The sequence below is a fragment of the Grus americana genome, chromosome 1 (genome assembly GCF_028858705.1).
Source record: "Grus americana isolate bGruAme1 chromosome 1, bGruAme1.mat, whole genome shotgun sequence".
Taxonomy (NCBI): domain Eukaryota; kingdom Metazoa; phylum Chordata; class Aves; order Gruiformes; family Gruidae; genus Grus; species Grus americana.
Genome location: NC_072852.1, coordinates 136,982,487 through 137,010,259, shown reverse-complemented (window position 1 = coordinate 137,010,259; position 27,773 = coordinate 136,982,487). Strand labels below are relative to the sequence as shown.

Below are 27,773 nucleotides of genomic sequence, written 5' to 3'. Positions count from 1 at the left end.
GGAAATATCTGGCTGGGTGGCTTAGGCCACAGAGAATGGGAAACCCAAACTATTAATCCCTAACTCCCTAATCCAAACCATTTATTTATTACTCAGCTGTTGGTTAAAACATTCAAGACATATATTTGTTCTTTTGGGATTTAGTTTCTTTGACAGAGAAAGTTCTTTACTGAAAAACAAAAAAACCCACCTTCTTTGCAGAAATTCCATTTTGTCAAAAATCAAGTATTAATTTGAAAAATTCCTTTGATAGGACTTTTTTAACCAGCTCTAAAACTGTCTGTAGAGATGAACTATGCAATGCTGGGGTTCATCCGGTCATGAATTATCCACTGATAGAGCATTATTAAACATATGTTCAAGACCCTGCTCCTCAAAGCAAAGGTTTGCTTAAGGCAGGAAAACAGAGGTGGCTCTTCAGTCACTTATCCAATGCAATTTATTTTTTATACATACGAGCTAAAATAACTCTAGCTGAAAGCTAAGACCTTTTTGTCTTTGTTCAGTTTTCTGACAGTAGTTTGTACATGGGCCTATTTCTAAGCAACAATCAAGAAAAACAAATACGTTACTGGAAAATGAATGGTGTATATATAGAATTGGCTGCAGGTTATTCAAGGACAGCTCTGGTAGCTCAAAGTAATTAGATATGTATCTAACTAAACATATACCTAGCTACAGCTGTATTTGACAGTGTCACCTGAACCATACATACCCAACTGCACAGGGAGCCAGCCCCCCGCTAAGACCTTCCGTTCGTCCCTCTCTCAAAGCACGAAAGAAAAGAGGAGGCAGAGCTCCGCCGGGCTGAGGTAAAGCCCGGCCTAACGCTCCTTCAGAGGCACGATGGCAGCTCGCTGCCTAAGAAGGGGCACGGGCAGCACCTGAGCACGGGGGCTCGGAGTAGTGGAGGAGGAGGAGGAGGAGGAGGAGGAGGAGGAGGAGGAGGAGAGAGAAGAGAGAAGAGAGAAGAGAGAAGAGAGAAGAGAGAAGAGGGCGCGGCCGGCTCTGCCCGACTCTGCCCGGCCCAGCACCGCCCCTCCCTTAACACCTCCCCTGGGCCGGCTAACGGCCACCGGCTAAGGGCCACCGGCGGTACCTGTGCCCGGCGCCCCCGGCTCGGCCCTCCCTCCAGCCCCTCCCCGCTGCTAGCGGCGGGCAGGGGGCGGGCCCGCGGCGCCGATTATTTGACCCAGCGCCGTGGTCCCCACTTTCTCTCTCGCCCTCGCCGCAGCCCCGCTCCTGCCCGCCCGCTCTCGCCCCCCGCCCCGCCATGCCGAACATCGTGCTGTTCAGCGGCAGCTCCCACCACGACCTGTCCCAGCGGGTGGCGGACCGGCTCGGGCTGGAGCTGGGCAAGGTGGTCACCAAGAAATTCAGCAACCAGGAGACCAGGTGCGTGGGGCGGGCGGCGGCAGCCGTGAACGGCGCGCGCGGGGACCGGCTCTCCCCCCACCCCTCCCCCCGCCCGCCGGGGCAGAGGGGGCGGTGCCCGGTGCGGCATTACCTGCACGTGCGTCACGCTGGCGTCACGGGCGCGCCCCGGCCACGCCCTTGCGGCCGGGCTGCTGCTGCGCTCCGCTGTCTTCCTCCGGGCTGGCGGGTGCTGCCGGTGCCGGAGCCGCGTAGTCTTTGCGCCGCACGAGCGTATGGGTACCCCTCGCCAGGCGTGGGTGCAGGGCTGCGGCGTGGTTACGTGTGTCCTGCCCGGGCCCCCGGCACTCGTTCCCGGTCGGCCCTCTCGCCCTCCCTCCCGCTGCCGGTAGAACGGGCCTGCACCGGAGCTGTCCCGGCTCGCTTGGGCTGACCCGGCTTGGGAGCACTCCCATCGGCAGCTCCTGCGCCAGAGGAGGGGTGGCAAAGTCCCCTGGTCGGGCGCAGAGCATCCTCCTGTGGGGTGGGGGTGGGATTTGCAGCAGGCAGCTTGCCTACAACGTGAGGGTTCATCCCATGGCTCACAAATAGTTAATGAAATGGTTGAGCAGCTTTATCTCCGTACAGATAAAATCATCTTGATTTTATGAATTACAGTGTGTAATGCAGTTTCATAAGTAGGTCTGTATACGAATGGATATAAGAACAGGGTGATGATGGATTAGATGCTTGAAAAAGAGCCTGGATCAAATCACATTTCAGGATTTGTTGTGACTGCTCTTTATTTTGCAGCAGCAGCCAGTTGTGTGCATATGGTGGACCCGTTACAGCTCCTGTGTGGCTCCCCTCCTTAGTCCCAGGCTGTTGGTCCCGCATGAGGCAGGCGCATTAGGCTCCTGGCCAGCCAAATGCAGAAAGTGACTCTCATAAGTGTAAAAAATTCTGTGTGAAACCACAAGGACAGCTTGCTCACCTTCGCCCTCTGAGAATGTGCTTGCCAGTGCTTTTCCTAAAAATATTGCCTCTCTTTACTAGTTTGTCATCTTAGCTGTCTAACCCACCTATTTTATGTACTCATTTTTAATGAATTTTAAATTGAAGCGGCAGCTGCATGTTCATCCCCTGAGCTGGTAAGACTGTGCAACTGCTTTTCTATATAGGTGTATGAGAATAGGCTGCCGGCTGATTCTGAAACCCAAGTTCCTGACTGTAAGTAGCTGGCTAGTCTCTGAGGTTATTGTATGTTTATTTTCATCTGTTCTTGTTCTGAATCTTCTGAACAAGCGTGTTTTCATTGCTTCCTTTGAAAAATTAACATGGTGTACTCTAAAATTGCTTTCACAAAGCTTGTCCTTCTATTCTGTCTGTGTTTTTGCATTCTCGGTTTAATTGCTCTTGTTCTAGTTACGCTCGCTGGCATTACTATAAACCCTCTTCCATTGGTGTTTATGCAACCTAATGTTTGCACACTCTAACTCTTCTATTCATTCCTGACTAAATGAAGGTTTAAATCTTCTCTCAAGTCTTTCCAACTCCATATTCACTTTATTGCCCTTTGATCTCTCTTCTGCATGATAAAACTTACTTTGTGTATTTGGTTGCATGACTTTCTTGCTAACTTATGTCTAATTCTTTTTTAATGTTTGTTCTCTGGAGACACTTATCTTTAGTTCTGCTGTTTGCTATGTTTTAAGCAGAGATTAATTGATTCATACAAGCAAAAATTTCTCTCCAAAGTTTGCATATTTATTTTATGGGGTAAGCTAATTAAATTCTAGGCTTCAGATACAATAACCTCTAGTTTATCATTCCACCTATTTTTCCAGGTATGCAATATTGGCCTCTGCTATCAAACAAGTAGGTAGTGGTGACTGCAGCATGTCAGTGGTTTAGCTAATCTAGTAGTGCCAGTTTATTTTCTTAGGCAAGTAGGGATGTCGTGTGGTATAGATATGAGGAATGTATCTAATCTAAACATTATTTCTGGTTGCTTCTGTTGCAACGAGGCTTTTCCCCCCTGAACTTAAAATGCCTTAACACTTTATTCTTAAGTGTTTGTTTTGTTGTTTTATTTTTTTAAACTTCATACTTTTGAGATTCTAAAATGAAGTTCTTGTTTCCCCTTCAGCAAGTACAGTTGTACGCACTACACAACGTTTTAAGTGGGTAATCTTTTCAATATGCTTAGCAACTTATTTCAGGATGTTGCCCTTCCAGTTTTGTAGACTGATGTTCTTAATAGAAAAATCAGCAATTGTAATAAGAGAATTCTTCAGCAACGTATGTGAAATTAAACTGCACCTAAAGTTGATTCGGTATTTATGCTGCAGTGGTCCTTTCCTGAGGCATCTGGTTTTTCAGTCTGTCTGTATAGCAAAGTTTCTTTGTGTATGTAAGCAAAAATTAATTTCTTCCTATATAAAGATAATCCAACATAGTCTTTTTTTCTTATTTTTGTTGCATTTTTACATTTATAAACAAGTGTGTTGGCATTACAAAACACATTTGCAGTATTGCAGAATACTAGAACATGATAGTTAAAATGCTCAAAGAACCTTAAACCTTCCCAATGGCACTTGGGCAAACCCCTGTGCAAACAGATAAGCCTGGGTCTGAGGGTCAGTAAACTCTTGCTTTGTCAGATTTGTAAAGTTAGCAAGTTGCAGAGAAGATTCACCTTTTGTTTAAAAACTCTGTTTTGCTGTTTGCTGCATTCTCTTAAAAGTAAATGTAAATTGATAAACATGCACAGGCCCAGGCTTAAATCCTTGTCAAAGGGTCCTAGCTGGAAACCCTTTACTTGAGAAATGCGGTTAGTCTGGGCTTGCAGAATAGAGTGGAGGGAAGAGCCATTGAGTATTTTGCATTATATTTCAACTCAAATGGGCTTTAGGTCTCAGTCTCAGTGCTTAGCAGATGTAAGTGGGTTTGAGGAACTAAAGCTGTACCCTGAGGTTAGCCAGGGATAGGACCACCACTGACAAGCACTGTGGCTAAATGGGCTGGTACATTCCCAACTCCAGAACATTTAAAGCGAGAAAGGCTTCTCTTTTTAATTTATACTGAGACTAGCATATCTAGCAATATTCCAGTTCCCTTCTGATTTAGGTATTTGGTATTCACAGGTCTGTAACTGAGAAATGTAATGTCTGTGCTAGAGGAAGTGAAGGAAACTGCTGGTAGACTCGACCACGGCCCCATTTTTTTTTCCTCCTTCCATCTAAACTGTATGGAAATGCTTTCCTTCAGCTGACTAGCAAACTCAAGCAACCCTAACTAAAGCAGCAAGAGAGCTCCTCAATAATATCTGGTTGTGGAAGATAACTCTGTTTAGTATTCAAATCTTGCATGTCAATTAAGTGCCACCACAGTGTCACGGTAAAGCTTGGGTGGCACCACCTTCTCACTTATCTGGCAAAATGTTAGGGCTCCATTAGGGGCTCAGTCAGTTTATCATCTTCAAACCCCACAAGCAACTGTCAGCAGCAGAGTTTGGCAGGCTGGAGGAAGAGGAAAGGAATGTTAGACCTTAAACAGGCATGGCTGTTGTAGCCTCCGCATCATGAAACTCCATTTGACAGATGTGTAACTGAAGCATACAGACATTAAACGCTCTGAAGTTTTTCACAAAATTGTCTCCAAATACATTGAAATGGTATTTAATTATAGTTGATACGGAATTAAATCCCAGCGTGGGTATTCTTGGTGAGTCAGCTGATTAAAAAAAAAAATCATTGAATGTACATCACTTCTTAAATAAACATATTTTCTTACAATACATGGTATGTTTGCTTCTCTAAAGACTATTTATCTTAACTCTGTTCTTGAAATAATTGTTATTCTCAAAGTGGAAATGCTGGAGTCATAAATGGCATCCTCTTATACACATCTCTCCCAGTGGAAGAAGTTAGTGCTCCCACCCATTCCCATGAGCTTCTTCCTGTCAGATTCGCTGGCTGAAGTGAGACGTGCAGATCTTCTTGACAGATCTATGAGGAAGGGACTTGAAGTCCTGCCTGGCACATGTGATTTTGGAGACTGCCTACCCACAGCCTTATTTAGCTGCTGAAGCTGGGTTGTTTCAGAAACGTTGACTTAAGTGTATGCCATGCAGTTTTTAAAGAGGAAAATTTGGGTTGACTACAAAGGGACATTGTCCGCTGTGTGAGAAAAGCTGGGGCATTGATATGAGGGCTGTATGTTTGTAAGTAAACAGATAAAACTGGTATCTTGGACTGAAATTTAATCATGGAAGATACGGAAAAATAGCTGAAGTTTCTTTGGAGAATTCGTACAAGGATGAATGTGTGTCTCTGCTTCACACAAAGTGGAGTAATGAAAACTGTTTGTTCTATGAAGTAAATAATTAAAAAATTTGTGAACAAACCTAGGAACTTTGTCAGTGTATATATCAGGGATGCACAATTCAGCACCAGGCTGTAACGCTTCCCTTCCATCTTCCCTTCAGCATCCTCCAGCTCTTCTACTGCAGTTGTCTTGGATGAGACATGACCTCACTGTCTCCTGTATTGTGGTTCCTTTGGGTTCAGCTGCTGTGGGGGCCATGAGCTGTATCACCCTTGCTGGAGTAGATGGTTAGTGTGTTTGCAGACCCCTAATCATGGAGTAAGCAAGCTCGGGTGATAACCTGGTGTTAAATCAGCTGAAGGATCTGAATAATGGCTGATGATCCCATTTGTCCTTAGCTGCAGTTTGATACTCAGCCTTTGAAGACTGCATGTGCTCAAGCTTGTTAGACCTTTGTTTCCAAACTTCTGAGGGCTCCTTTTGGACTGCACATGGCTCAACCCAGAGGTGCTCAAGTGAATGTGTTTTAGAATCATAGAATGGTTTGGGTTGGAAGGGACCTCAAAGACCATCTAGTTTCAACCCCCTCCCCGCCCCCCTGCCACAGGCAGGGACACCCTCCACTAGACCAGGTTGCCCAAAGCCCCATCCAACCTGGCCTTGAACACTTCCAGGGAGGGGGCATCCACAGCCTCTCTGGGCAACCTGTTCTAGTGTCTCACTGCCCTCAGAGAAGAATTTCTTCCTAATATCTAATCTAAATCTACCCTCCTTCAGCTTAAACCCATTACCCCTTGCCCTATCACTACATGCCCTTGTAAACAAAGTTTTCCTCTCATGGTGGCAGGCTGTGTGCCAGAGTGGAGGGTAAGAGGGTGTTATCTGTCTTACGGTGCTTACTCATGCCACTGCCCACCATTAGGACAGGGCAGTTGGGGGTTGCTCTTGGAGCTGTTAATCAAAGTGGAAGAGCCTACAGTTGAGAGGAGACCATGGGTGCCAGGAGATATTGGATACCTATAGACTTAAAACCAACTCTGGCATTTTTGTTGTTCCTTTGTTGCTTTGGGCTTTGCTGGTATCCACTTTGTTATGTAACATCACAGCAGTTGAAATATTTGCACAGTAAATTGGAGGTCTTGCGTTAAAAGGCTTTACAAAATGCCTTCCTAAGGGTAAGAGGTCAAACACACCCCTCTGTTTCATGCTTTCCATTGGCTGAGTTTCAATGAACTGCAAATTCAGCATGTGGGTTTTTTTGATCACTGTTGTGGTTTAATCCCAACCAGCAGCCAAGCCCCACGCAGCCACTCGCTCACTCCCCCTAGTGGGATGGGGGAGAGAATCAGAAGAGTAAAAGAAAATTGGTGGGTTGAGATAAAGACAGTTTAATAGGTAAAGCAAAAGCCGCACACACAAGCAAAGCAAGACAAGGAATTCATTCCCCACTTCCCATGGGCAGGCAGGTGTTCAGCCATCCCCAGGAAAGCAGGGCTCCATCATGCCTAATGGTGACTTGGGAAGTCAAACACTCCAAATGTCTCCCCCTTCCTTCCTTTTTCCTCTGGCTTTATATGCTGAGCATGACATCATACGGTATGGAATATCCCTTTGGTCAGTTTGGGTCAGCTGTCCTGGCTGTGTCCCCTCCCAACTCCTTGTGCATCCCCACCTTTTTGTTGGCAGGCCAGTATGAGAAGCTGAAAAGTCCTTGAGTGCTAGCAACAAATAAAAACAGTGTTATCAACGTTATTGTCATCCTAAATCCAAAACACAGCACTATACCAGCTGCTAGTAAGAAAACTTAACTCTATTCCAGCCAAAACCAGGACAGTGACTTTTAAGACATTGATCCTCTTTGCACACTGGACTCTAGACCTTAAGTTTAGGCCTCTTCTCTGGTTATTAAAAGTACACATATACTTAATTGGCACCTAAATTGCTTGAGCAACCTTACTTCTTGTAAGCATGGCTAGAAACTTAATCTGTTGTAATTATTTAAAAAGGTACATAGAGCCCTTTTAAGTGCATGATTTGAACAGGATCCTAGTTACGGATTTACATTATTTACCATTTTAGTCTGGCACTGCACACTTATTGCCCTGCTTCCCCACAACTGTTTTTTTAGTCAGAATGTACAAATTTAAAATTCCCATCACTGTAAGTTCTGTTGGGACAGTACTATAAATCTAGCTCAGAAGGAACTCAGCCTGCTGTTACTCGTGATTTTGAATTTTGCTTAATGGATGCTTCAGCCATTGAAATATGTTTGTATTGTAAGTGGGTTTTGAGCCTTATCCTTAATTCATGGTAATTAGTCTATCGAAGTTTCTACTTATTAAATTGAACTCTCAAATCAGCCTTTGCAAGATGAAGGCAGATACCAACACCCAAACTTGTTTTTTCATCATGTCTTGCCTTATGTCTATCTTTCCCAGCCAGACCCTTGTGCTTGTGGATTCCAAACAATTTGCTCAAAGTTAATTACTTTTGTGGGCTGTTAATTTCTATAATTTTTACTTTAAACCATAATTGTGTGGTGTCAGGACTTTCAATGGCTTTTAATGTACACGTTTTGTTGACTCTTCTTGAACGAGAAGTTTATTTAAACTGTTACCAAATAGCTGAATTTGATTAAATTGCATAAAACAAACAGAGCTTGTAATCTTGAGGCAAGAGCTTGTTCTTGTGCACTTCCTGTGTCTCCACTATGTGAAATTGTTTAACTAACCCCCCCCAACAGTTAATTAGGCCATGATATAGATGGTCTAAGCGGAATTTAGTAGTAATGTCACAAAGTTTGACTGTTGTTAGCTTAGTGCTAATAGATATTTGAGGTACAATACTTCAGATATGTGATACTGTAGCTTATAGTCTCTTATTTTTTGCCTGTTTATAGCTGAATATGTTAAAAAAAAAAAAAGGTGGTGGTGGGGAAACCCCAAACAAACAATCAAACAAAAAAGCCCAAACTGCTAACCCCCCTCAAAAAAACAACCAAAAGAAAAGCTCCCCCAAAACCCCCACTGTGGTTAGTACAGCCTATATCTGATGGAATACTTGAAACACAGTGACTGATTATCTGTTACTGTATGGCTCGGTGAAGGTAAAGTAGGCAGCTGTGCGTCTGTTGGTTGAGTCTACACAATACCTCTCAGTGCCAGTCTTTGAGACAGTAGATGATAAGGGATACTGATCTTTTGCACAGCTGTCTCCAGTTGATTGGGAGAAGATCTTTGTGTAATAACTACATTATGCTATTCTCTGGCACCTTTAGCTGGATTACTCCTGAGTGCTATGCAAGTATTAATTTAAGCTTGATTTATTTTAATCTGCACATAACTTCTGTGTCCACTAGAAAAGGTATTCCTATAAACACATAGACATACAGCCGCATTTCTGTGTGCTAAGTATGTCATTCTGGCCTGAAAAGCATAACCAAAAATTTTTCACTTGCACCAAGAGAGAAAGTAGTAGCACTTTTGTTTTCTAAGTTGTTTAGAAGATGAAAAAGTTATCGCTAGCCCAAGGTCATTGAAAAGATAGTAGTTAATGGCAACGGAAGAAGCATCACTTCAGGTCCGTTGTATTAATCAGATCTATATTTATCTCAAAGTATATTCCCTGACCTTCTGAAGCCTGTTATTTCTTAGTGGTGTGCTTAGAAATGACTGGTTTTTAAAGGAGCAAAACAACTCTGAGTGTTATAATTCAGTGTGTGTATGTAATGAACATCAAGATCATGTATTTTTGTCATTCAGCCAAGTTTTTTCCTATTACATGTGAAACTAGTGGTTACCTTTTTTCCCCCAAGTATTAAAATCTTATTCTGCCCTCCTTTGTCACTCCAATAACATTCTCCCTGGCAAATTGTTGGTGTTATTAGCCTTTTTCTACTTTCTTCTCCTTTGTAATGGCTCCCAGGTTAATTTCCAGAACGGGAGTGTAACTTCATGGTCTTGTAAGAGACTTTACTCCTCTTGAAAGAGGTGCCATAGAGCTTTTGCATGTGGTGGTATTGTTCTTTGGGCCTGTTCCAGAGGTGTGGCAAGTGACAACAGTTGCTATTAAGCTGGTCTGTGTAAGTGCTGAGTCAAGTGGCGATTATCATTTTTCAGAGCCCTCATAATAATAACAACCATGAGTCTATAACAATGATTGAGGCTGCATCCCTAAGCTAGTGGGTAGATGCTTTACTCGGAGCTGAATTTGTGGGTTCAGAAGCAATGACAGGTTTCTTGATTTCTTTATTTAGTCTTGTTTATTCTTCTGGGAAGTAGAACTCTGATATTCCAACACCAGAACTGTTACTGGTAGGACTTCTAATTAAGCCTGAACAGTTCTTCCAATTATGGAATATGCTTAGTGTCTTACTGAACTTCAGTTACATTGACCAAAACTTTTTCAGCTCCAAAAAGGAAAACAAACTAAGAAAATATTTTGATCAAAACAGTTTTCTCTGAACAGCCCTAGTCCATCAATCAAAAACGTGGACAGGGATGTAACAGTTTTATGACTGAAAAAATGTGTCTTTGAAAGCCTCCAAAAGGTTTCCTGGATTAACACTGACATACCTGCAGATGACACTGTCCCTGACCACCTCTGTCCTTCTAGAGGTCCTGGTGTCTGCTAGATCATTTACTTTGTTTTGGCCTTAAGAAATCCTGCCTAGTAGCATTCTTAGGCAAAAACATGTATTCAATTAAGGAGACTAATTAAGACAAGATCTTTTTATAGCTTTTTTGGGACTGCAGAGGAGTAGAATAGGGGAGCTGAGAGCATGGACTCAACTATCTTGATGGTAATAAATCAAATGTTTGCATATCATTAAGATTTTTTTAAGCAGTAAATTCCTGTCTGTGTTTTGTAGCTACAGAAAGCTAGTGAGTCTTACACAGCACCCTGAAAGCTGATAAACAAAAGTTGTTTGCGTTGTGTTTGACTAGAACAAGCCTCAGCTCTGAAGAAAGAAATCAGAGAAACTATTCTACCCACATCTGGGCCATTTGGATGGTTTCAGCTAGAAGCTTTTGCTTATTTGTGTCTTGAGTAAAGATGCAACCTTTTCAATAAGGGCCCAAGATATTTTAGTATTTAATAATTAAAACTAACTTAGTAGAACATGGGTTTGAAAGGTCTGATTGCCTCATTATTTAGGAAGTCTGTATGTTTCTTGTGTGTGGATTCAGGGAAAAATTAAGATTAGTCTGCTGCTTTTATGTGTAAGTTTTGGAGTAACAGGTGTGAAAAGTTAGTGTGGTTCAACAGTAGATTTCTCTTGCTTGGGTCTAGAATTGAAAAAGAATCCACAATTGTTTTAATTTTCCTGTTTATTTATAAACTCTATTTAATTTTTGAATTCTGTGATGTGAGCAGTGATCAATGCCAGAATTTGCTTTGAAACTTGTGGAAGAATAAAATAACTCTTAAATGCTATCATAAGGAGACAAAGTATGTAAGCACAGTTAGAGCAAATAGAACAACTGACAATGTGAGAGTTGTTGAGTCATAGTGAGTTGTTGATGAGCAGCTCTCTTAGCTTTTCTCTAAGATTTTGTTTTTTGAAAAAATAATTTACTTGGACATCATGGTGTGAATTTTAACTAGACTTCTGGTTTTGGGGTGTGATTTGATACTTCTCTCTTCCTTGAATTTAGTAACATCTTAATTATCATAAAAAATAATTACCCTTTTTAAGGAGATATTTTGATACAGGTAGTATTTAGTGCTCTAAAGTTGGCTGTGTTGTTTCTGTACTTATCTAGGTTATTAAAATGGTCATCTCCTTGGGAGATGGCAAGGACACAGAATATATAGACTAAACCAAAAAAAAGCAGTATCAAATTTAGTAACAATGTGAGCTGCATTAGTGCTATAGCCATAATTACATGTTGGTTCGTGCTGACCTTATGAAGACCATGTTTAGGCTGAAGTAAATTTTAGACTGGCTTATATCGAAATAGACTTTGTATCAAGGTGACAGTTATCCAAATAGCTGTAAAAAAAATCTTACTCTAAATGGGGATAAATCTAAGAAAGTTTATTAAAACAAACTGTTTTTTCTGTTCTTGAATAATGCTTTCCCAGTAATTCAAGTGTTTGAATGGTCATCTCCTGCTCTTTCAGTGTAGAGATTGGTGAAAGTGTGAGAGGAGAAGATGTGTATATCATCCAGAGTGGCTGTGGAGAAATAAATGACAACTTAATGGAACTGCTCATCATGATCAATGCTTGCAAGATTGCATCATCCTCCAGAGTGACTGCTGTAATTCCATGTTTTCCATATGCCAGGCAAGATAAAAAAGACAAGGTAGGTAAGAACCGTGTTATTTTGGAAGGCTTTTTTTCAGCTTGTTCACTTGAAATTTTTGGAGATGAAACATATTTTCATAAATGTTTAAGTGATTTGAAAGATTTGCCTTTTTTCATACTTTTTTGGTAAAATGTTCAATTATATCATCTACAGGTGAATGAAATAAGACAATAAACTATTTTTTTGCTTGTGTTTTGATAATTGACACACCTTCAGTTTGAAAAAGTAGGTACATCCTATGTGTGTGGTATATTGCAGAGTACTCTGCTAGCAAACCTCACCTTATGGGACAGTTTTTCCTGCTTTTTCTAGCTTTTTTTTTTTTAATACTATATATGAAGAGAGTACACCCTTTTAAACATTTTAATTGGATGGAATTAAATCCTGAATTTGAAGTGCTGTAATCACTATGTAAGTGGGTTTTACCCTATATGTTTAAACAGAGAGCCAAATGGAAGGAATTGATTGAATCTGCAGTGCCTAACAGTAATTAATAAAAACATTATTTTATGATGCAAGGCAGATTTAAAGAAAAATTATATCCGTAATAATTATTTTTATTGACCAAAAATGTATGGAAACCCCATAAATCTGATCTTTTCTGATCTTAGTGCCCTTTTCCTGAATTTGGTCTTCCATAACTGATGAATATACCAGTTCAGCCAAGTTGATAACACAGTAACAAACTCTGTGGCAAGTGAGTTTGATTTTAAAAAATACAGAACTAAACTCTCCTATCTCTACTATATATACAAAAAATATCCAGTATGTTATGTGAATGTTACTTTTACCTAAACTCAGTTGAGAAAAATTGACAAGAATAAATGTGAATTTGGTTTTTAAGATTGGATTGCAGTGGTTGTCATCTTGGAAAATTGCCCTTCTCCGAAACTTCCCGCAAATGGACTTCCCCCTCCCTTTCATTTAGGGCATCAAGCAAACTATCCTGAAAGCCTTCTGTTGTCTCTAGATTCTTTTATGTAAAACATAACAGGACTGAGCAGTGATGCAGAAGCTGAAAATAATAGCAGATATCACAAAATTTGTAATGCGCAGCCTGTGATGTCTGAGAACAAAACTAAATACAGAAAAGTTATTTTCCAATATACTCATTCTTGAAGTGCAGCTCTCTAACACCATACTAATATTATCAAGACCCACTTGTTATACTTCCAAAAACTGAATTCAGGGGTTAGATAGTAGCTATTGTTTGCCTACATCCTTTGGAACTTTTTTTGTTGTGTTTTGTATTGAATAATGCCCTCCTTCGATCAGGAGAGCTGAAATGCTTCTTTTTATCAAAAGAGCTTGAAAGGGATGTGATAAACATGTTGTTGAAAGGGAAGGAAAGCATCTCACTATGTTTTGATTTCCAAATTCATATTGGAAGATTCTGCTGGACCAACCTGTAAGTTCTTGGTGTGGAAAGAGGATGAGTATGTCCCACATTTTCCATGCATCTAGGTTATGCCTTGTCAAGGGTACCTGAAATCCATGTGGCAGACTTCCAAGAGACACTTAAAACCCACAGTGTGGTGGCCCAGCATGCCACCCAGGAGCACTTTGTCTTTTGTAAATGCCATCTCAAGATGGATAGTCTAGGAAAGTGATTTTGATTCACAGAGATTTTGAGCATTGTTCCAGACTATTCTCTGGGTGTCAATGAGTTGTCCTGCAATTCTAGGCAAGCCATTTCTTTTTTCTTTTTTTCTTTTTTCTTTTTAACCTCTGTTTTGCAATTGAGAAAATGTTTGCCATCTTTGGAAATTAACCTTGGCAGTTGACCTCCGTGTTGCAAAATAAGCTATAATATAGCTGTCAACATTGGGCAGCTCATTGACAGGGAGATCTTTCATCCCACTTTTGGATTGCATCACATCATTTGGTCTTTGACCCACGTTGAGTGCACGAGTTTTTTATGCTGCCTGAAGTGTCAGTAAAGTGCCAGCCATTTTCTTCCTATGGTTATACACAGATTTTCTTCTCTCTGGTGAAAGATATTGCTGTAGTTTGCTTGGCTCTGAACTGAAACAGTATAATCTTCACTAGCTGGATGCTGTTTTCTGGTTTGAATTTAAGTTGTTGACTTTAGTCCATAAAGAACTAAATAGACTGAGTCCTTGCTGCTTGAAATAACCTTGTATTCTTCATGCCTCTGTTGCAGTTATGATCACTGAGAACAATGAAAGTGCTCGATTCATTTATTTAAGGAAAGGACCTTGCAGTAAAAAATCATAATTTGAACAAGACCTGTGTAATCTACTCTGAAAATTTTAGCATTAAACCTGGACTAGCTTTAAATGAGAAACAGAGGTGGTTTTTTTTTTTTTTGGATTTGTTTTGTTTTGTTTTTTTAAAAAAAGGCTTGCTGAGAATCATAGAAAAGTTGGAGTTGGTAAATTAATTTAGACACAATCAAGCGCTGTCATAAACTAGAATAATTCTGATACACAAGCTAGCTAATTTGAAAGTAGCTCAGGTATATCTACTTTGGCCATAGTTGCATTTATGCATCCTCGAATTATGCTAACCTTCCAAGCCATGGACAGGACACATCTATGTTGGATGCTGCAGAGATGCCTTTGAGATAAGTTAGAAGTAGAGTGACAGGTGAGTTTGGTGTTCTACAGCTCATGTAACTTTGTTTTTTTGATTTGTAGAAGGGATCCGTGGAGCGTTGGGTAGGTATCCTTTTTTTTTTTTTTTAAATCTAACGCTATGCATTTCCATTAATATGGCCTTAAAGGGTGAAACTTACTGGGTTACATTATGTATAACTAGGAACATTTTCAGTTTCACTTCTTTATTTCAGTTGTGTTTCACCTAGGCCATCACAGTAATCCTGTGGAATAATCTGCTACTAGAAAACTCTTAGTTTCTAGTTAAAAATTTATCTGGACATGCAAGATAATGGCTGTCAACTTCTGAAGCTTCAAAGCATATCTTATTTTTGAAATGATAAATTTAGGTAATACATTAGTGAACATTCAGTATCGATACACTTCACAACTGGCTTTCTTGGAAGTGAAAGTTCTAGTTATAAATCTTTGGCATTTCTTGGATTGTTATTTTAATTTTTTTTTTGTTCAATATGCATGTGATGCATTTTGAGCAAGACAATATAAGATGTTCGAAGGCAACAGAGCTTTCATCTTGATGGAAAACTTTTTCTTTCAGCTATGTGTTCTTTGCATAGTTACTCTTGTGGGGTTGTTTATATTAGCTTTATAGATTCCCCCTTGCTCCTGGTAATTTTAAGAATTGTGAATAAATTTGTAATGCATCACAAAGGAAGAAATCATTTATATAACTTGTTATATGTAAGTGGGGAATTTGCTGAGGAACTAAAAACTCAGGGTTTTTTTTTTTTTAGTTTCTGTACATAATGTAATGTTGTGTTTCACACTAATAATTCTGAAACTAATCTCAAATTGTATCAAAAAATGAAACAATGAATACTGTGAATCTCTTTGTGTTCTTGCCTTGCTGATCAGAAGCAAACCTTACAAAATCCAGGATAAAGAAAATCTTGAGTTCTCATCTACCTTTGTCATCCAAGTTTCTGAATAATGAGGCCAGGTTATCTGAGGTTCCCATGAATATACTTCCTTTGATTTTTAAAATAAGCTTGAATTTTGATCATATTGTAGCACAAAACTTATTTTCTGTGCAAGCAATCAAATCTTAAATCCTTTTGAACATGTCATGTGGGTTTTTTTGTTGGTTTTTTTTTAATGCACAATTTTCTGTAAAGGAAACTGTCAGATAGCTGCAAACTTCATTTGTCTTAATCTCCTATTAGCCCATTCTTGAGAAACAGATATTGGTGTCTGGCTATCTTTCCTTCCAAGACCCTCTGTCCACCAACACATAGGCAATCTGTGATGTGTGCATGTCTGCTAAAACAAGTTACCTAGTGGTAAAACCTTCAAGTTCTTCCTTCTGGGAAGGCAGCCTGCAAGGCCAGCAGCTGAACGAAGTACCAACTGGTAACGTATGCATTAGTATTTGATGCAGGAAAGTATTTGGTTGGGGGTTTTTTTGTGATGGTGATACTCATGATATTGGTGCATCAGACAAGCTAAGTGATGTTCACATTGAACAGAAATGGAAAAAAATAAAAGCAAAATTCAGAATGCCAGATGGAGTGGAAGTGGCAAACCGTGGTCTGGGAAGAATGTAATTTGCCTTTAGCAGCTTGCCTGAACTAGGTACTTGTTTGTATCAGAGGGGGTGGTCCTGGTTTGCCATCTTCTTTTCCCTTCTCTTCCATTTGAGCTGCCTCATCTGGCTCCTGCGGGGTCAGACAAGTCCTGGTGTGCAGCACAAGGGAAGTGGTGGAAGTGTGTAGCCTGGGAAGAAGGGATGGGGTAAGCACGGGAGCAAACCTCTGGTTTCAGCATCACCTGTTAGTCCAGCTTAGCTGTAGCATCAAACCAGACCTTTGCAAACAACTGATAAAAGAACATTGTGGTAGAGTCAAAAGAGTAGAAACTAAAGCTTTGTTTTATTAGATGTTGCCAGAGATGTGAGAATATTTTGAAGCCCAGCTTAAAAATATCAGTTTGTACTGCTAAAATGAGATGAAGTGATCAGGAATGTGAATGGCATGAACAAAAAGTTTACTACTAATAATAGAAATATCCAGAAAGCTTTGGACTTGGACCTTACAGAACTGAACTTAAATAAGGAGCAGCATAGTACTCAGTAACTGGAAAATCATCCGTGCTGAAATGCTGATGATAGCAAACTCTTACGGAAGCTATATGCATCTGAATTGCAGAGATCTAGGGAAGTGCTAGCTGTTGTATATATCTAGTGTGTATCTTACACAGACCAAATGATGGTGAAACACAAAACCCAAAAGGGATGGTTTTCAAAATAAAGCATTTCTGTAATGATGATGATAAACTTGATTCAACCATAAGAAAGACTGCAATATCTCAGTTTCTTTTCTGCCGATTAAAACAGAAAAATGCCAAGTTTCCACCCAAGTTAGCAAAAGATTTGAGGAAAATACTGTCTCCTTGACATGACATGGACGGAAAAGCATCCAGGTTAAATTGGCAGTGGTTCAGCTTACTTTAGGTTATGCCCTTAAGCATCAGTGGAAGGAAAGCAGAGATACTCTGTAACTGTGTGTATGGGATGGAGGGGAGAGGGGGTTCCTAGGAGGCTAGATGAGGCTGATAAAGAGATGTAGCAGGAGAGAATACTGTGCCAGCAAAAAACAGTCTGACAGTGAGATAGAACCTCTGAATTGCAGTTCTGTCTTCATGCTAATGTTATTGCCAGCTATTAGCCTTATTTAAAGATTGGCAAAGAGAAAACAGGAGGTTTTGTTTAGTATTTCTGTTACAGACAAAGCTGTCTAGGGCAACATGGCTTCTTTCAGAGCTTAAAACAATCTGAAAAAATTTGGAGTTGCTCCAAAAAAAAAAAGTGAGGTATCCTCCAGTCATGATTTTCCATCTTCTCTTTTTTATGTTGCTGTTCATTCTGCATCCTTGTCACTTTTAAAAAGCTCTTGACATTGGCATTAACTTTGCTAATTTTTGCTCTTGCTTTGCTGATTTTTGCTCTTGCTTTGTTCTTTCCACTTCTCTATTTTTTTCATCCCCCCTGTCCCTTTTGGGAATTCTAGACTCCTAATTGCATCCAACAATTAAGCCTGAATTAGCAAAAAGGAATAAATAAACAGGCTGGGGTAGAAGGCCCCTGCCAATGCGGATCTGTTACAAGCTTTACTGTATCATGAAGAAATGCTTGATACTAACTTTGTTTTAAAGCAATGTTTTTAAAAGTTGGGTTTACTCTGCCTTCAATCTTTGGCAATGTTTTTAGAACAGGATAGTTGCTTGAGAGTTGGGTGTTAATGTAGGATAGTGGTTTAGAGAAATGGAGATTGTCTGCCTTTCTGCTATAGAAAGGCTAGCTGAAAGTTTTAAATAGAAGAATTGAAAATTATATCCCAAATTTTATCTGCTTGTTAGTCAGGCAAATTACTACAAAGCATTTTTAGACAGACTATGCAAACTGATTTAGATATTCCTAACTGTTTTGCTGAGTTTCAAAACACTAGTAGCAAGATTAGCTATTGACAAGCTAGTTTGGCTAAAGTTCTGGAGCTCTTCGTACCTGGATTCCAGATATTCTAAAGGAAAAATCAATAAAAATAGCTGATTTTCTGACTCCTTGCATCTTAGTTGAAATCTTTTTAAAATTTAAACATTTGTGCTTTATTCCTCAGAGTCGTGCTCCAATCTCTGCAAAACTTGTTGCCAACATGCTGTCTGTTGCAGGGGCTGACCACATCATCACCATGGACTTGCATGCTTCTCAGATCCAGGTAACTGTCAGTTCCTTCTAACCGTGGCTTAGGGGCTTTACTGAATTAATGTGAAAAGCTAATATTAATTCTTTTATTTTTCTCATTGTTTTGATAGGCTATGGACAGAAGTGTAATTGTTGGAGTTCAGAGAAAGTCTCACTACCTGTTTCTAATTAAATTCCCTTTTTGAAAGAAACCAGCCTTGATTTTATGGGGTGATTTTGCAGGCGTTTTGAATACTTGTGCATTAGAGTCTTCAGCAGTATTTACCACGTCTAGTGTAAGAGCTCCCAGAACATAAAATGTACTGGTTTGGGGCAAGTTCTCTTATTCTTGGCCTGGTCAGAGATGATAGTATTGCCCTAGATAGAGTTTTATTGTTACAGCCAAGGGAACAATATTCTCTTAAGAGAAGTGGAGATGGAGGCTGGCAACCCTTAGCTGACTTACTGCTGAATCCAGCAAATCACAAAACTCTCTTTCCTTAGACACAGAGCAGACATCGTTTGTTATTCTCATGTGTACCTCTTTTCAAGATACCTTGTGTTTTTCTAGAACATACCTTCTCTTCCAGTTCTGGTACTCTATTTAATCAGAATTTCCTATTATGCTAGATGGATGTCATGCAAATAAAAAGCAGTTTCATTTGTGGCCTAACACAAATTTCTTGTTGTTACAACCTGCACAAAAAGAAAGATTCCATTTCTGCTGCTCAAGTAATACTAACTTGAATCTTCCTCATATTGAAATACTACTGTTCATGTCAAGCAGTTGAAATTTGTGGAAGTTGAGTATTACTCACTAGATTCTTTTGAGAGCTTTTCACAAGCATGAACTTACTTGAGTGCCTGAAGGTGGTGATCTTTTCTGATTTTTATGTCATTTGAGAACAGCTGTTCTTTATTTCACTACTCTTAGGTGAGACATTTAGAGACCTTAATATTTGTCTAACTTCTGCTGCATTTGATAGTAATATCAGAGGGCAAAATTAGGCCCTGTAAAATACTCACTAAAGTTCTACCGTACATTAAAGGCAAAGGCTTGATTCTTTCCCTGTGTCTTCATTCCGAGTAAGACATAAACATATGTTCATGAAACTTTTTCTCTTTTGGACTAGGGTTTCTTTGACATTCCAGTAGATAACCTGTATGCAGAACCTGCAGTGCTACAGTGGATTAAAGAGAACATTATGGAGTGGAGAAACTGTATCATAGTCTCACCTGACGCAGGTGGTGCAAAAAGGTACTATACAAGCCTAGAACTAAATTTTCTGTATAGTTAGTGGTTAACGAACTACTTTGTCTAGTCGTCTTTTTTCCTCTGAATTGTGCAAGATATAGGATACATCACTGATGAATCCAACTGCATTGTAAAAACAGAACAACTAGTTCTTCTAGTGTTGCTTATGCTTGCAAACATCCAGGAGCTTTCTATACTCTAAAGAAAATCTTTTTCTCTCTCCTTGGATATGGCCTCATTAGCTGAATCCCTCCGCAGGAGGGAAGAGATTTTTCCTGCTGCTTGCTTCTTTAGTCCAGTTGCTGCACCTCTTCCTGCTTCACTCTGGAATTGCCTAAGTTTCCCTTCTCTGTCAAAGCATGTGGCCTATCTCCACTGTACCTGCTGGCATTTAGGTAAGAGCTTGCTTGAGTCACGTTTCTTTTTTCTTTACGTTATTGCATTCCAGCTGTAAACCTCTTGGCCCCGAGTTGTGCACTGTGAATGCTAGAAAAACAGAGCGAAGGGGGTTTTTTTGAGTGGCAAAAGGTGAAAATAGAAAAGTTAGTTCACTGGAGTGTTTCTTCATTTCCAGCATGCATTACTCATTTAGCAGACTATCTTTTATTTGGTATCTATTGAGTATAAACTAATGCAAAAGCTCAGAAACACGCTGGCTGGTGAGGTGATAAAGCATGCCATTGAGGCGAAATGCTTATTCTCAAGTTTTATGGGTCGTGCTGCTGCTACAAAACTAAATGGGAACAAAGACAAATGCAGTAAGAATCCTGTAATTCCATAGTAATTTCGATGTTTGGAATGTAGTATGGGGAAAAATGTGAAAGACTGTCATAATTTGATTTTAATTGAAGTCCTTGGATCTGTTGTGAGTGTTCATGTTCTAATAATTAATAGGGAAATAAGACTGTTTAGAACTTCATAGTTGTTCCTGTTTAGATTAATCAAGGTGAAGATGTGAAGAATACAAACTGTAGAAAGCGTTCTAAAATTCAGATGACTCAGTCACTTAAATTTCTTTGTTTGTTCCTATCTGGGTACTGTTGTTTTCACAGTTGTTTTTTGTTTGTGGGTTTTTTAACAAAACACAGCCTTTGCTTAGAATTCAAGTCAGAAGACAGCATTTTTTCCCCTCCCAAATATTTGTATATTATGAAGTTGATCATAAGAGTTTATTTTTTGAGGACCACTTTCACTCTTTGGTACCTTTCTGTTGTACTGCAACCAAGCAGTTGCTGGTGAAGTAGGGGAAGATGTTGCTGTAAGTAACAACTCCTTCATATTTACGTGGTAAAGAAACAAAACCGTATTCTCTATTAACTGTGCATGTTAATAACCTTGTTAACAACATTCTAAACATATTCTAAAAAGACAGACTACAAGATTGTGCCAGGATAGAAAAAGCATAGTATTGTTTATTCCTGTGTCTCTATATTTACCAGCTCTGGCATGTTAAAAAAAATGAAAAAAAAAAGCAATCAAAAGTCTGTAACAAATTAAGTTTGTTATTGGAGGTTTGTCTGGCCACCAGAGGTCACCCTGAATAGTTTTAAAAGATCTTTGTCAAGCAGATGTATTGCTAAGGGAATTACTAATGAAACAAGCTACTTGATTACTAGTCAAGTACTGCTAAAAGAATTATTAATTCCTATTAGCTTACTTGTTTGGTTTTTCCCTTTGGTTTGGTTTCACATTCCTGCAGTGATATTTTCAGTTAGGATGTTAAGGTACACACTGCTGTAGGCTTAGAACTGAGACTACCTCTACTTTAAATTATCTAGTGTGACTGGGTATTGCAGCAGCTTAATAAAAGTCTGTGAATAAGTGAAATGTTTTCAAAGCTGGGCACTCAATGACAAAAAACCAAAGTCAATTCAAGAAAAAAATAATTTTCTGGAGTATAGCTAAAGACTCTCTGATTGTATTTATTAACAGTGAATTAAGATTGTTTCTAACCTGTCTTATTACTTGCAAAAGTTTGTACTGTGGTAATTTGAAAGCCAGAAAACAGCAAAAGTGTGGTTTATGACAAATACACATGTATGGCTTTGTTCGTTCTTTTAAAATAATTCTCTGAATGTGGTGTATTTCTTCCTGTAACTTAGGGTTACCTCAATTGCTGACAGACTGAACGTGGAATTTGCTCTCATTCATAAGGAAAGAAAGAAGGCAAACGAAGTGGACAGAATGGTCTTGGTTGGTGACGTGAAAGACAGAGTAGCAATTCTTGTCGATGATATGGCTGACACATGTGGCACAATATGTCATGCAGCAGAAAAGTAAGTATTATTATGAGCTGGCCCATTGTCTCACCGTACTGTAACCTGCAGATAGCCGATGAACACAGTTGCTGTGCCCTGCATGTTTATAACCCAACCTGAAGTTGGGTTGCATGAAGTCACTGATCCTTGAGTCTATAGGTCACAGTCCTGTGATCAAGCTGTGTCCTTCTTTAGCACATGGAATTGAGAAATTATTTACAGAAATATATTATCTGTATTTAGAAAGAGGACAGAATAAATAAAAAGGCATATAACTTGGAAGAGACTTGGGCCATCTAGTGCATTTTTCAGTTTCAAGGCAGAAATGACAGATAGAGTATCATTCTCTTCTTAAACCTCATCATGGAGCCTTTCCACTCTCCTTAGATATTCTTTCACAAGGCTTTCCTAGATTTAACATTGGAAAATATTTTCTCCCCACTGTTCAGTTAATGTTTAATATTAATCTTTAATGTACATCTTCAGTATAAAACTGTGCTTTTCAATCGAGGAGGTGAGAATAACTTTTCCTGTCTTTTGTCTGGAAGTTAGTTGAAGAATGTTCTCATTCCCCTCTAAACTAAATATCTTCAGTTTTTTAAGCCTTTCCACATGGTTTCTAGACTTCTGCTTAGTTGTTGATGCCCTCTGGATTCTTTCCAGTTGGTCCACTTCTTGAAGTGGAGCACGTGAATGTAGACCCACTATCTTAACTGAGGCCCTAGCAGTGCTAGGTAGAAAGGATTACTTTATGGTTTTCCAGCTGGCTTTATGCTGGTACATTTCAAGGTTTTTTTCATAGAAGTTGGCATTATTGACTACACTGAACTTTGGTAATGTCTGTAGCTTTTAAAAAAAATTGCTTATTCCTGAAATGATTAATTCTTCCTATTGCTGTACCTTCACAACTCAATATGTATGGCAGTAACTCTAGCTTCAAAATCATCTTGACAAATTGGAGAAATTGACTGAAATTCATTAAGAACAAATGTAAGGTATCACAGTTGAGCAATACTAGACTAAAGTGCTCCTACCCGTCCATTCATATCCAAACATGTTCAACCAACTTTGGTTTGGGAAGTCAAGGGCTGCAATCTAAACTTGACCAGAGTCCTGAGGCTTTAAACCTTCCATTCAAAGATCTTGTCTTTTGACATTGTTTATAGCAAAGTCCACCCACATATGATTGTAAATAGTGCACGTTGGAAGTGGGAAGGAACTGCTGAGGACCAAGACATAGGAATGTTTTAAATTGATGTTACTGAACATTTACTGTAGCATTGCTACTCTTGGATGCAATCCTTTCCAAAGCTATTATGTCTCAGTTGAGAGCATTTTGAATTTATATTCCTCTCCAATATATTTCTAGACACTATGAGAGTATCAAATAGCCTTTCATCCAAAACAGGTCCATGTGGTACTTCCTGCCTGACTGTATTTGAACCATAGAATCATTTAATTTGGAAAGGACCTTTAAGATCATCCAACCGTTAACCTGGCACTGCCAAGTCAACCACTAAACCATGTCCCTAAGCACCACATCTACATATCTTCTAAATACCTCCAGGGATGGTGAGTCAACCACATCCCTGGGCAGTCTGTTCCAATGATTGACAGCCCTTTCGGTGAAGAAATTTTTCCTAATGTCCAGTCTAACCCTGGCACAACTTGAGGCCATTTTCTCTTGTCCTATCACTTGTTACTTGGGAGAAGAGACCAACACCCACCTGGCTACAACCTCCTTTCAGGTAGTTGTAGAGAGTAACAAGGTCTCCCCTCAGCCTTGTTTTCTCCAAACTAAACAACCCCAGTTCCCTCAGCTGCTCCTCATCAGACTTGTGCTCTAGATCCTTCATCAGCTCTGTTGCCCTTCTTTGGACACGCTCCAGCACCTCAATGTCCTTCCTGTAGCGAGGGGCCCAAAACTGAACGCAGTACTGGAGATGTGGCCTCACCAGTGCTGAGTACAGGGGCACAATCACTTCCCTAGTCCTGCTGGCCACACTATTTCTCATACAAGCCAGGATGCTGTTGGTCTTCTCGGCCACCTGGACATACTGCTGGCTCTTATTCAGCTGGCTGTTAACCAACAACCCCAGGTCCTTTTCCACTGGGCAGCTTTCCAGTTGCTCTTTCCCAAGCCTGTAGTGTTGCATGGGGTTGTTGTGATCCAAGTGCAGGACCTGGCATTTGGCCTTGTTGAACCTCATACAGCGGGCCTTGGCCCATTGATCCAGCCTGTCCAGATCCCTCTGTAGAGCCTTCCTGCCCTCAAGCAGATCGACACTCCCACACAACTTGGTGTTGTCCGCAAACTGACTGAGGGTGTACTCGATCCCCTTGTCCAGATCATTGATAAAGACATTAAAGAGAACTGGCCCCAGTACTGAGCCCTGGGGAACACCACTTGTGACCGGCCGCCAACTGGATTTAACTACGTTCACCACAACTCTCTGGGCCCAGCCATCCAGCTAGTTTTTTACCCAGTGAAGATTACACCCATCCAAGCCATGAGCAGCCAGTTTCTCCAGGAGAATGCTGTGAGAAATCATGTCAAAGTAACAGGGTGAAGCTTAAGTGAGCTACACGTTACTGTTGGTGGTTTAACACAAAGATTATCCCATGAGTTTACAGTCTTTATTTGCAGACTTGGTGTTTTCATCTAGATAAAAAGGATGTAAAAAACTTGCAGTAAAGGGATTCATATAGTCTTGTGTGGTCTTTTCACTTTGATGGAAATTCGAAGGAATTTTGTAAAGAGATGTTATGTAGCTGTTTGCTATCCGCATACTAATCTGCATCAGACCCCAAAGCGTACTTCTGGGCTGTGCCCTTTGCAGATCAAAATCACAAATTACCTAGCCAATTATTTTTACTTTTTTATACTCCTGTTCACATGGGAAGTTAATTCCTGTCAAAAAGGAGGCTTTTATTTTTTTCCTGTTATGAAAGAAGCACTTCTTTATTTACCTACAGTAGATTTCTCCTTGTAGGTTGCAGCTACTAAATGTAATGCCGAGAATGACCAGAAAACTTTGATTCTGTCGAGTCATTCAAAATGAGATGTTTCTGTGGTTTTGTCTTTTTTCTTGCCTTACTGTATTTATGCTATGATCTGATAAAATACCACTCTCAGGACTTCTATTTTTAAGACTAGAAAAGCAACTAGGACATAGCTGAGCATCTGGAGGCAGAGAGGCCAGTCAAAACCAAATTAAGAGACTCTGACTCATTCACAAGGTCTTCTAGTTCTTTGATTTGTACTTTTTTTTTCTCTTGTGCTGCATCATTTCTCTGCATGCGTGGATCAGCAGTAAGCTAGGCTTTTAATAATTAACATTTCTTCTTCCTCAGAAACTCTTCCCAAGCAGAATTGTTTGAATTACAAATGAAAATAAAGGTGGACAATAACGGAGGCACAATAGTTGTGAATGCTGCCATCCAACCTACTTCATTTTTGCCTGGTTATGATAGAAAACTTGTACAGGAATTTAGTTGTATGTTGTGCTGATATGGTGCAGCATTTTAGATTAGTATCACTGCTATGAACATTTTTATTTAAATAGTAGTTATTTTCTTATTTTTTGTGAGACTCACTCATATAATCTGAAAAAGTTTAAAATTCCCTGAATTATTTTGTAGATATTTGTATCTTCCTGTAGCTTCCAGGAGGAATTTGTGTGTAAAATGTATTTTATATACATTTGTATCTGGCTTCATCTATAGCATGTATGTAAACATGCTTCACAACATAATTTCCCTTCGTGTTCTACAGGTTAGTATCTGCTGGAGCTACTAAAGTTTATGCCATTCTTACTCATGGCATCTTTTCTGGTCCTGCTATTTCTCGGATTAATAATGCATCGTTTGAGGCTGTTGTGGTAACTAATACAATCCCCCAAGAAGAGAAAATGAAACACTGCCCAAAAATTCAGGTACAGTGGACTTTTTGTGTCATCCGTTTAAACTCCAGATTTGTATGTTACTGTTCACTGATGCTAGAATTTGTGCCTTGAGAGGAAAATAATATTCTAAAATACATTGTGCAGATTTGTTTTTTGCAGAACATCTTGCTAAAACATGCCAAAGAACTGTTTTAAGGGGAATCAGGTAGTACAATAGAGTACTGCAAAATAGTTGGTATTTGCAACAGATTGAGCATGCCTGACTGTGAAAGAGTGGCAAATTTAAAATTGACTCGTTTTTTTGTTTTGGTGTTGCTTTGATCAGTATTAATCATACAATATTTGTATGTGGAACTTAAGTTAGTTATGTTATTGTGGATGCCACAGAAACCTTAGATAACCTCATTTATTTATTTTATTTTTTAAATACACTAATGAAAATGCTTATGATAACAATGAGAGATGTTTCTTTTAAAAAACTAAACTGAAAATAGAAAGCTGACTTATGCCAGTAGCTTTTACATGAGATTGTTCTGGGAAGTGAAGTGTCCCTTTTGGAGTTTTTCCTTAATACAGAGTGGAGGAAAACATAAAAGATTGTGGGTTTTGGTTTGTTATTTTTATTGCAACATTGAATTTTTAAAAATCTTAAAACTTATTTGGTATTTATTGAAACAAGGCAAGCACTTAAAAGATATATACTTCCCTTAAACTGTATTTGTGCCAAGTGGACGCTGCCATCTGATGGCTAGAATAGTTTATTTTTGACAACATGCCCTGTGCCAGAAGTCTTCACCAGTATGCCTGCGTAACAATCTTATTCAATGCTTTCTTACTCAATTTTTGAGTTTGTACCTTGTATCAATACAGTTCTTATGTATATGTTAAGTACTTAATGCTTTAATATTATTTTACTTCCTAGAAGAGTTAAGAGAGCACAATGGTAAATTGGATGTTTGTTCATATGTTTATAAACTATTCTTGGTATCCCATAAAACTTATCTTCTTTATTTTTCTTTCAGTTTATTGACATTTCCATGATCCTGGCTGAGGCAATTCGAAGAACACACAATGGTGAATCCGTGTCTTACCTGTTCAGTCACGTCCCCTTGTAACTGCAGGAGATTACAGTGCACCTTTGCAAAGGTCTTTCCAGCTAGCACTGTTGTTTTTAGCAATGCATCTCAAACACAAGAAATTAGTATCTTTGTACAATTTTGGAGCTTGTATGTTTAATTATTATATTTGTCTTGTAATTACCCTTTGTTCTTTGTAAATGGGCAATAAATCTCTGTCTTGCAGAAACTTTGAATTCCCTTAAGAGTCTGGAAGTCTTGTGTGTTGCGTAAGTTCTCTTTTATGTGCCTGTCTTCACTTTCTGCTGAACTGCTGCTTCTGCTCTGGTTTTCTGTACAGAACTACAAACCGTTCATAGAACTTAATGGGATATATGCATCTAAGATCATTTTCTGTGTCAAGCTTAAATGCTGCAGGTTTGGGTATCTTCTGTCTATTCATCTGTCAGGCAAGCAGCTGTTGGTTTTTGTTTCATTATGTTTAACTATCATGAATAGTATTTTGTAAGCCCTAACAGAATGTAAACTTCATGTTAATTTTGAGGAACTGTTGACATGTCCATAGTGTTAACTGTGTTTCATACACTTCATGTTCTTTTTTTCCACAAGATACAGGTGGCTGCTGTTTTCTTTTGCAAAGTTCTTACTACATTAAATCGTTTGCTTAACATCTATTCTGTGCAGTTACTGTCTTCAGTTGTAGGATTAATGTTTCAGTATTCCTAGGATGATTTATTTTTTGTGTTTTAATAATAAGGACCAACTTTTAATCATGAGCATGGTTTAAATTCCATTTTTCCATGTAGCGTTTGAAATTCCTTGATTGTGACCATATGAATCATTTCATAGCAGTTTTCCTGTTAATACTGTGAAGTTTCACTATGCAAAGTTCAAACAACAAATTTAAAGACACATTTATACAAGCTGGTCTCTACCCACATTTACTTGATTAAAATGTATCTGACAATA

The 27,773-nt window shown here is 39.3% G+C and overlaps 1 protein-coding gene across 2 annotated transcripts; it reads left to right on the top strand.

Moving 5' to 3' along the window:
* The first annotated feature begins 1,072 nt into the window (after positions 1 to 1,072).
* Positions 1,073 to 27,773, top strand: PRPS2 (phosphoribosyl pyrophosphate synthetase 2). 2 transcript variants are annotated; one of them, XM_054817334.1, is made up of 8 exons: positions 1,073 to 1,395; positions 11,809 to 11,992; positions 14,656 to 14,676; positions 18,246 to 18,344; positions 19,444 to 19,568; positions 21,668 to 21,841; positions 25,599 to 25,758; positions 26,751 to 27,773. In XM_054817334.1, exons 1-8 carry the CDS (start codon positions 1,274 to 1,276, stop codon positions 26,841 to 26,843), a joined length of 978 nt encoding a protein of 325 aa, XP_054673309.1. In that variant the 5' UTR covers positions 1,073 to 1,273; the 3' UTR covers positions 26,844 to 27,773. The 2 variants fall into 2 exon arrangements, with proteins under 2 accessions (XP_054673309.1, XP_054673318.1); XM_054817343.1 differs by lacking the exon at positions 14,656 to 14,676 and having other exon boundaries at positions 1,083 to 1,395.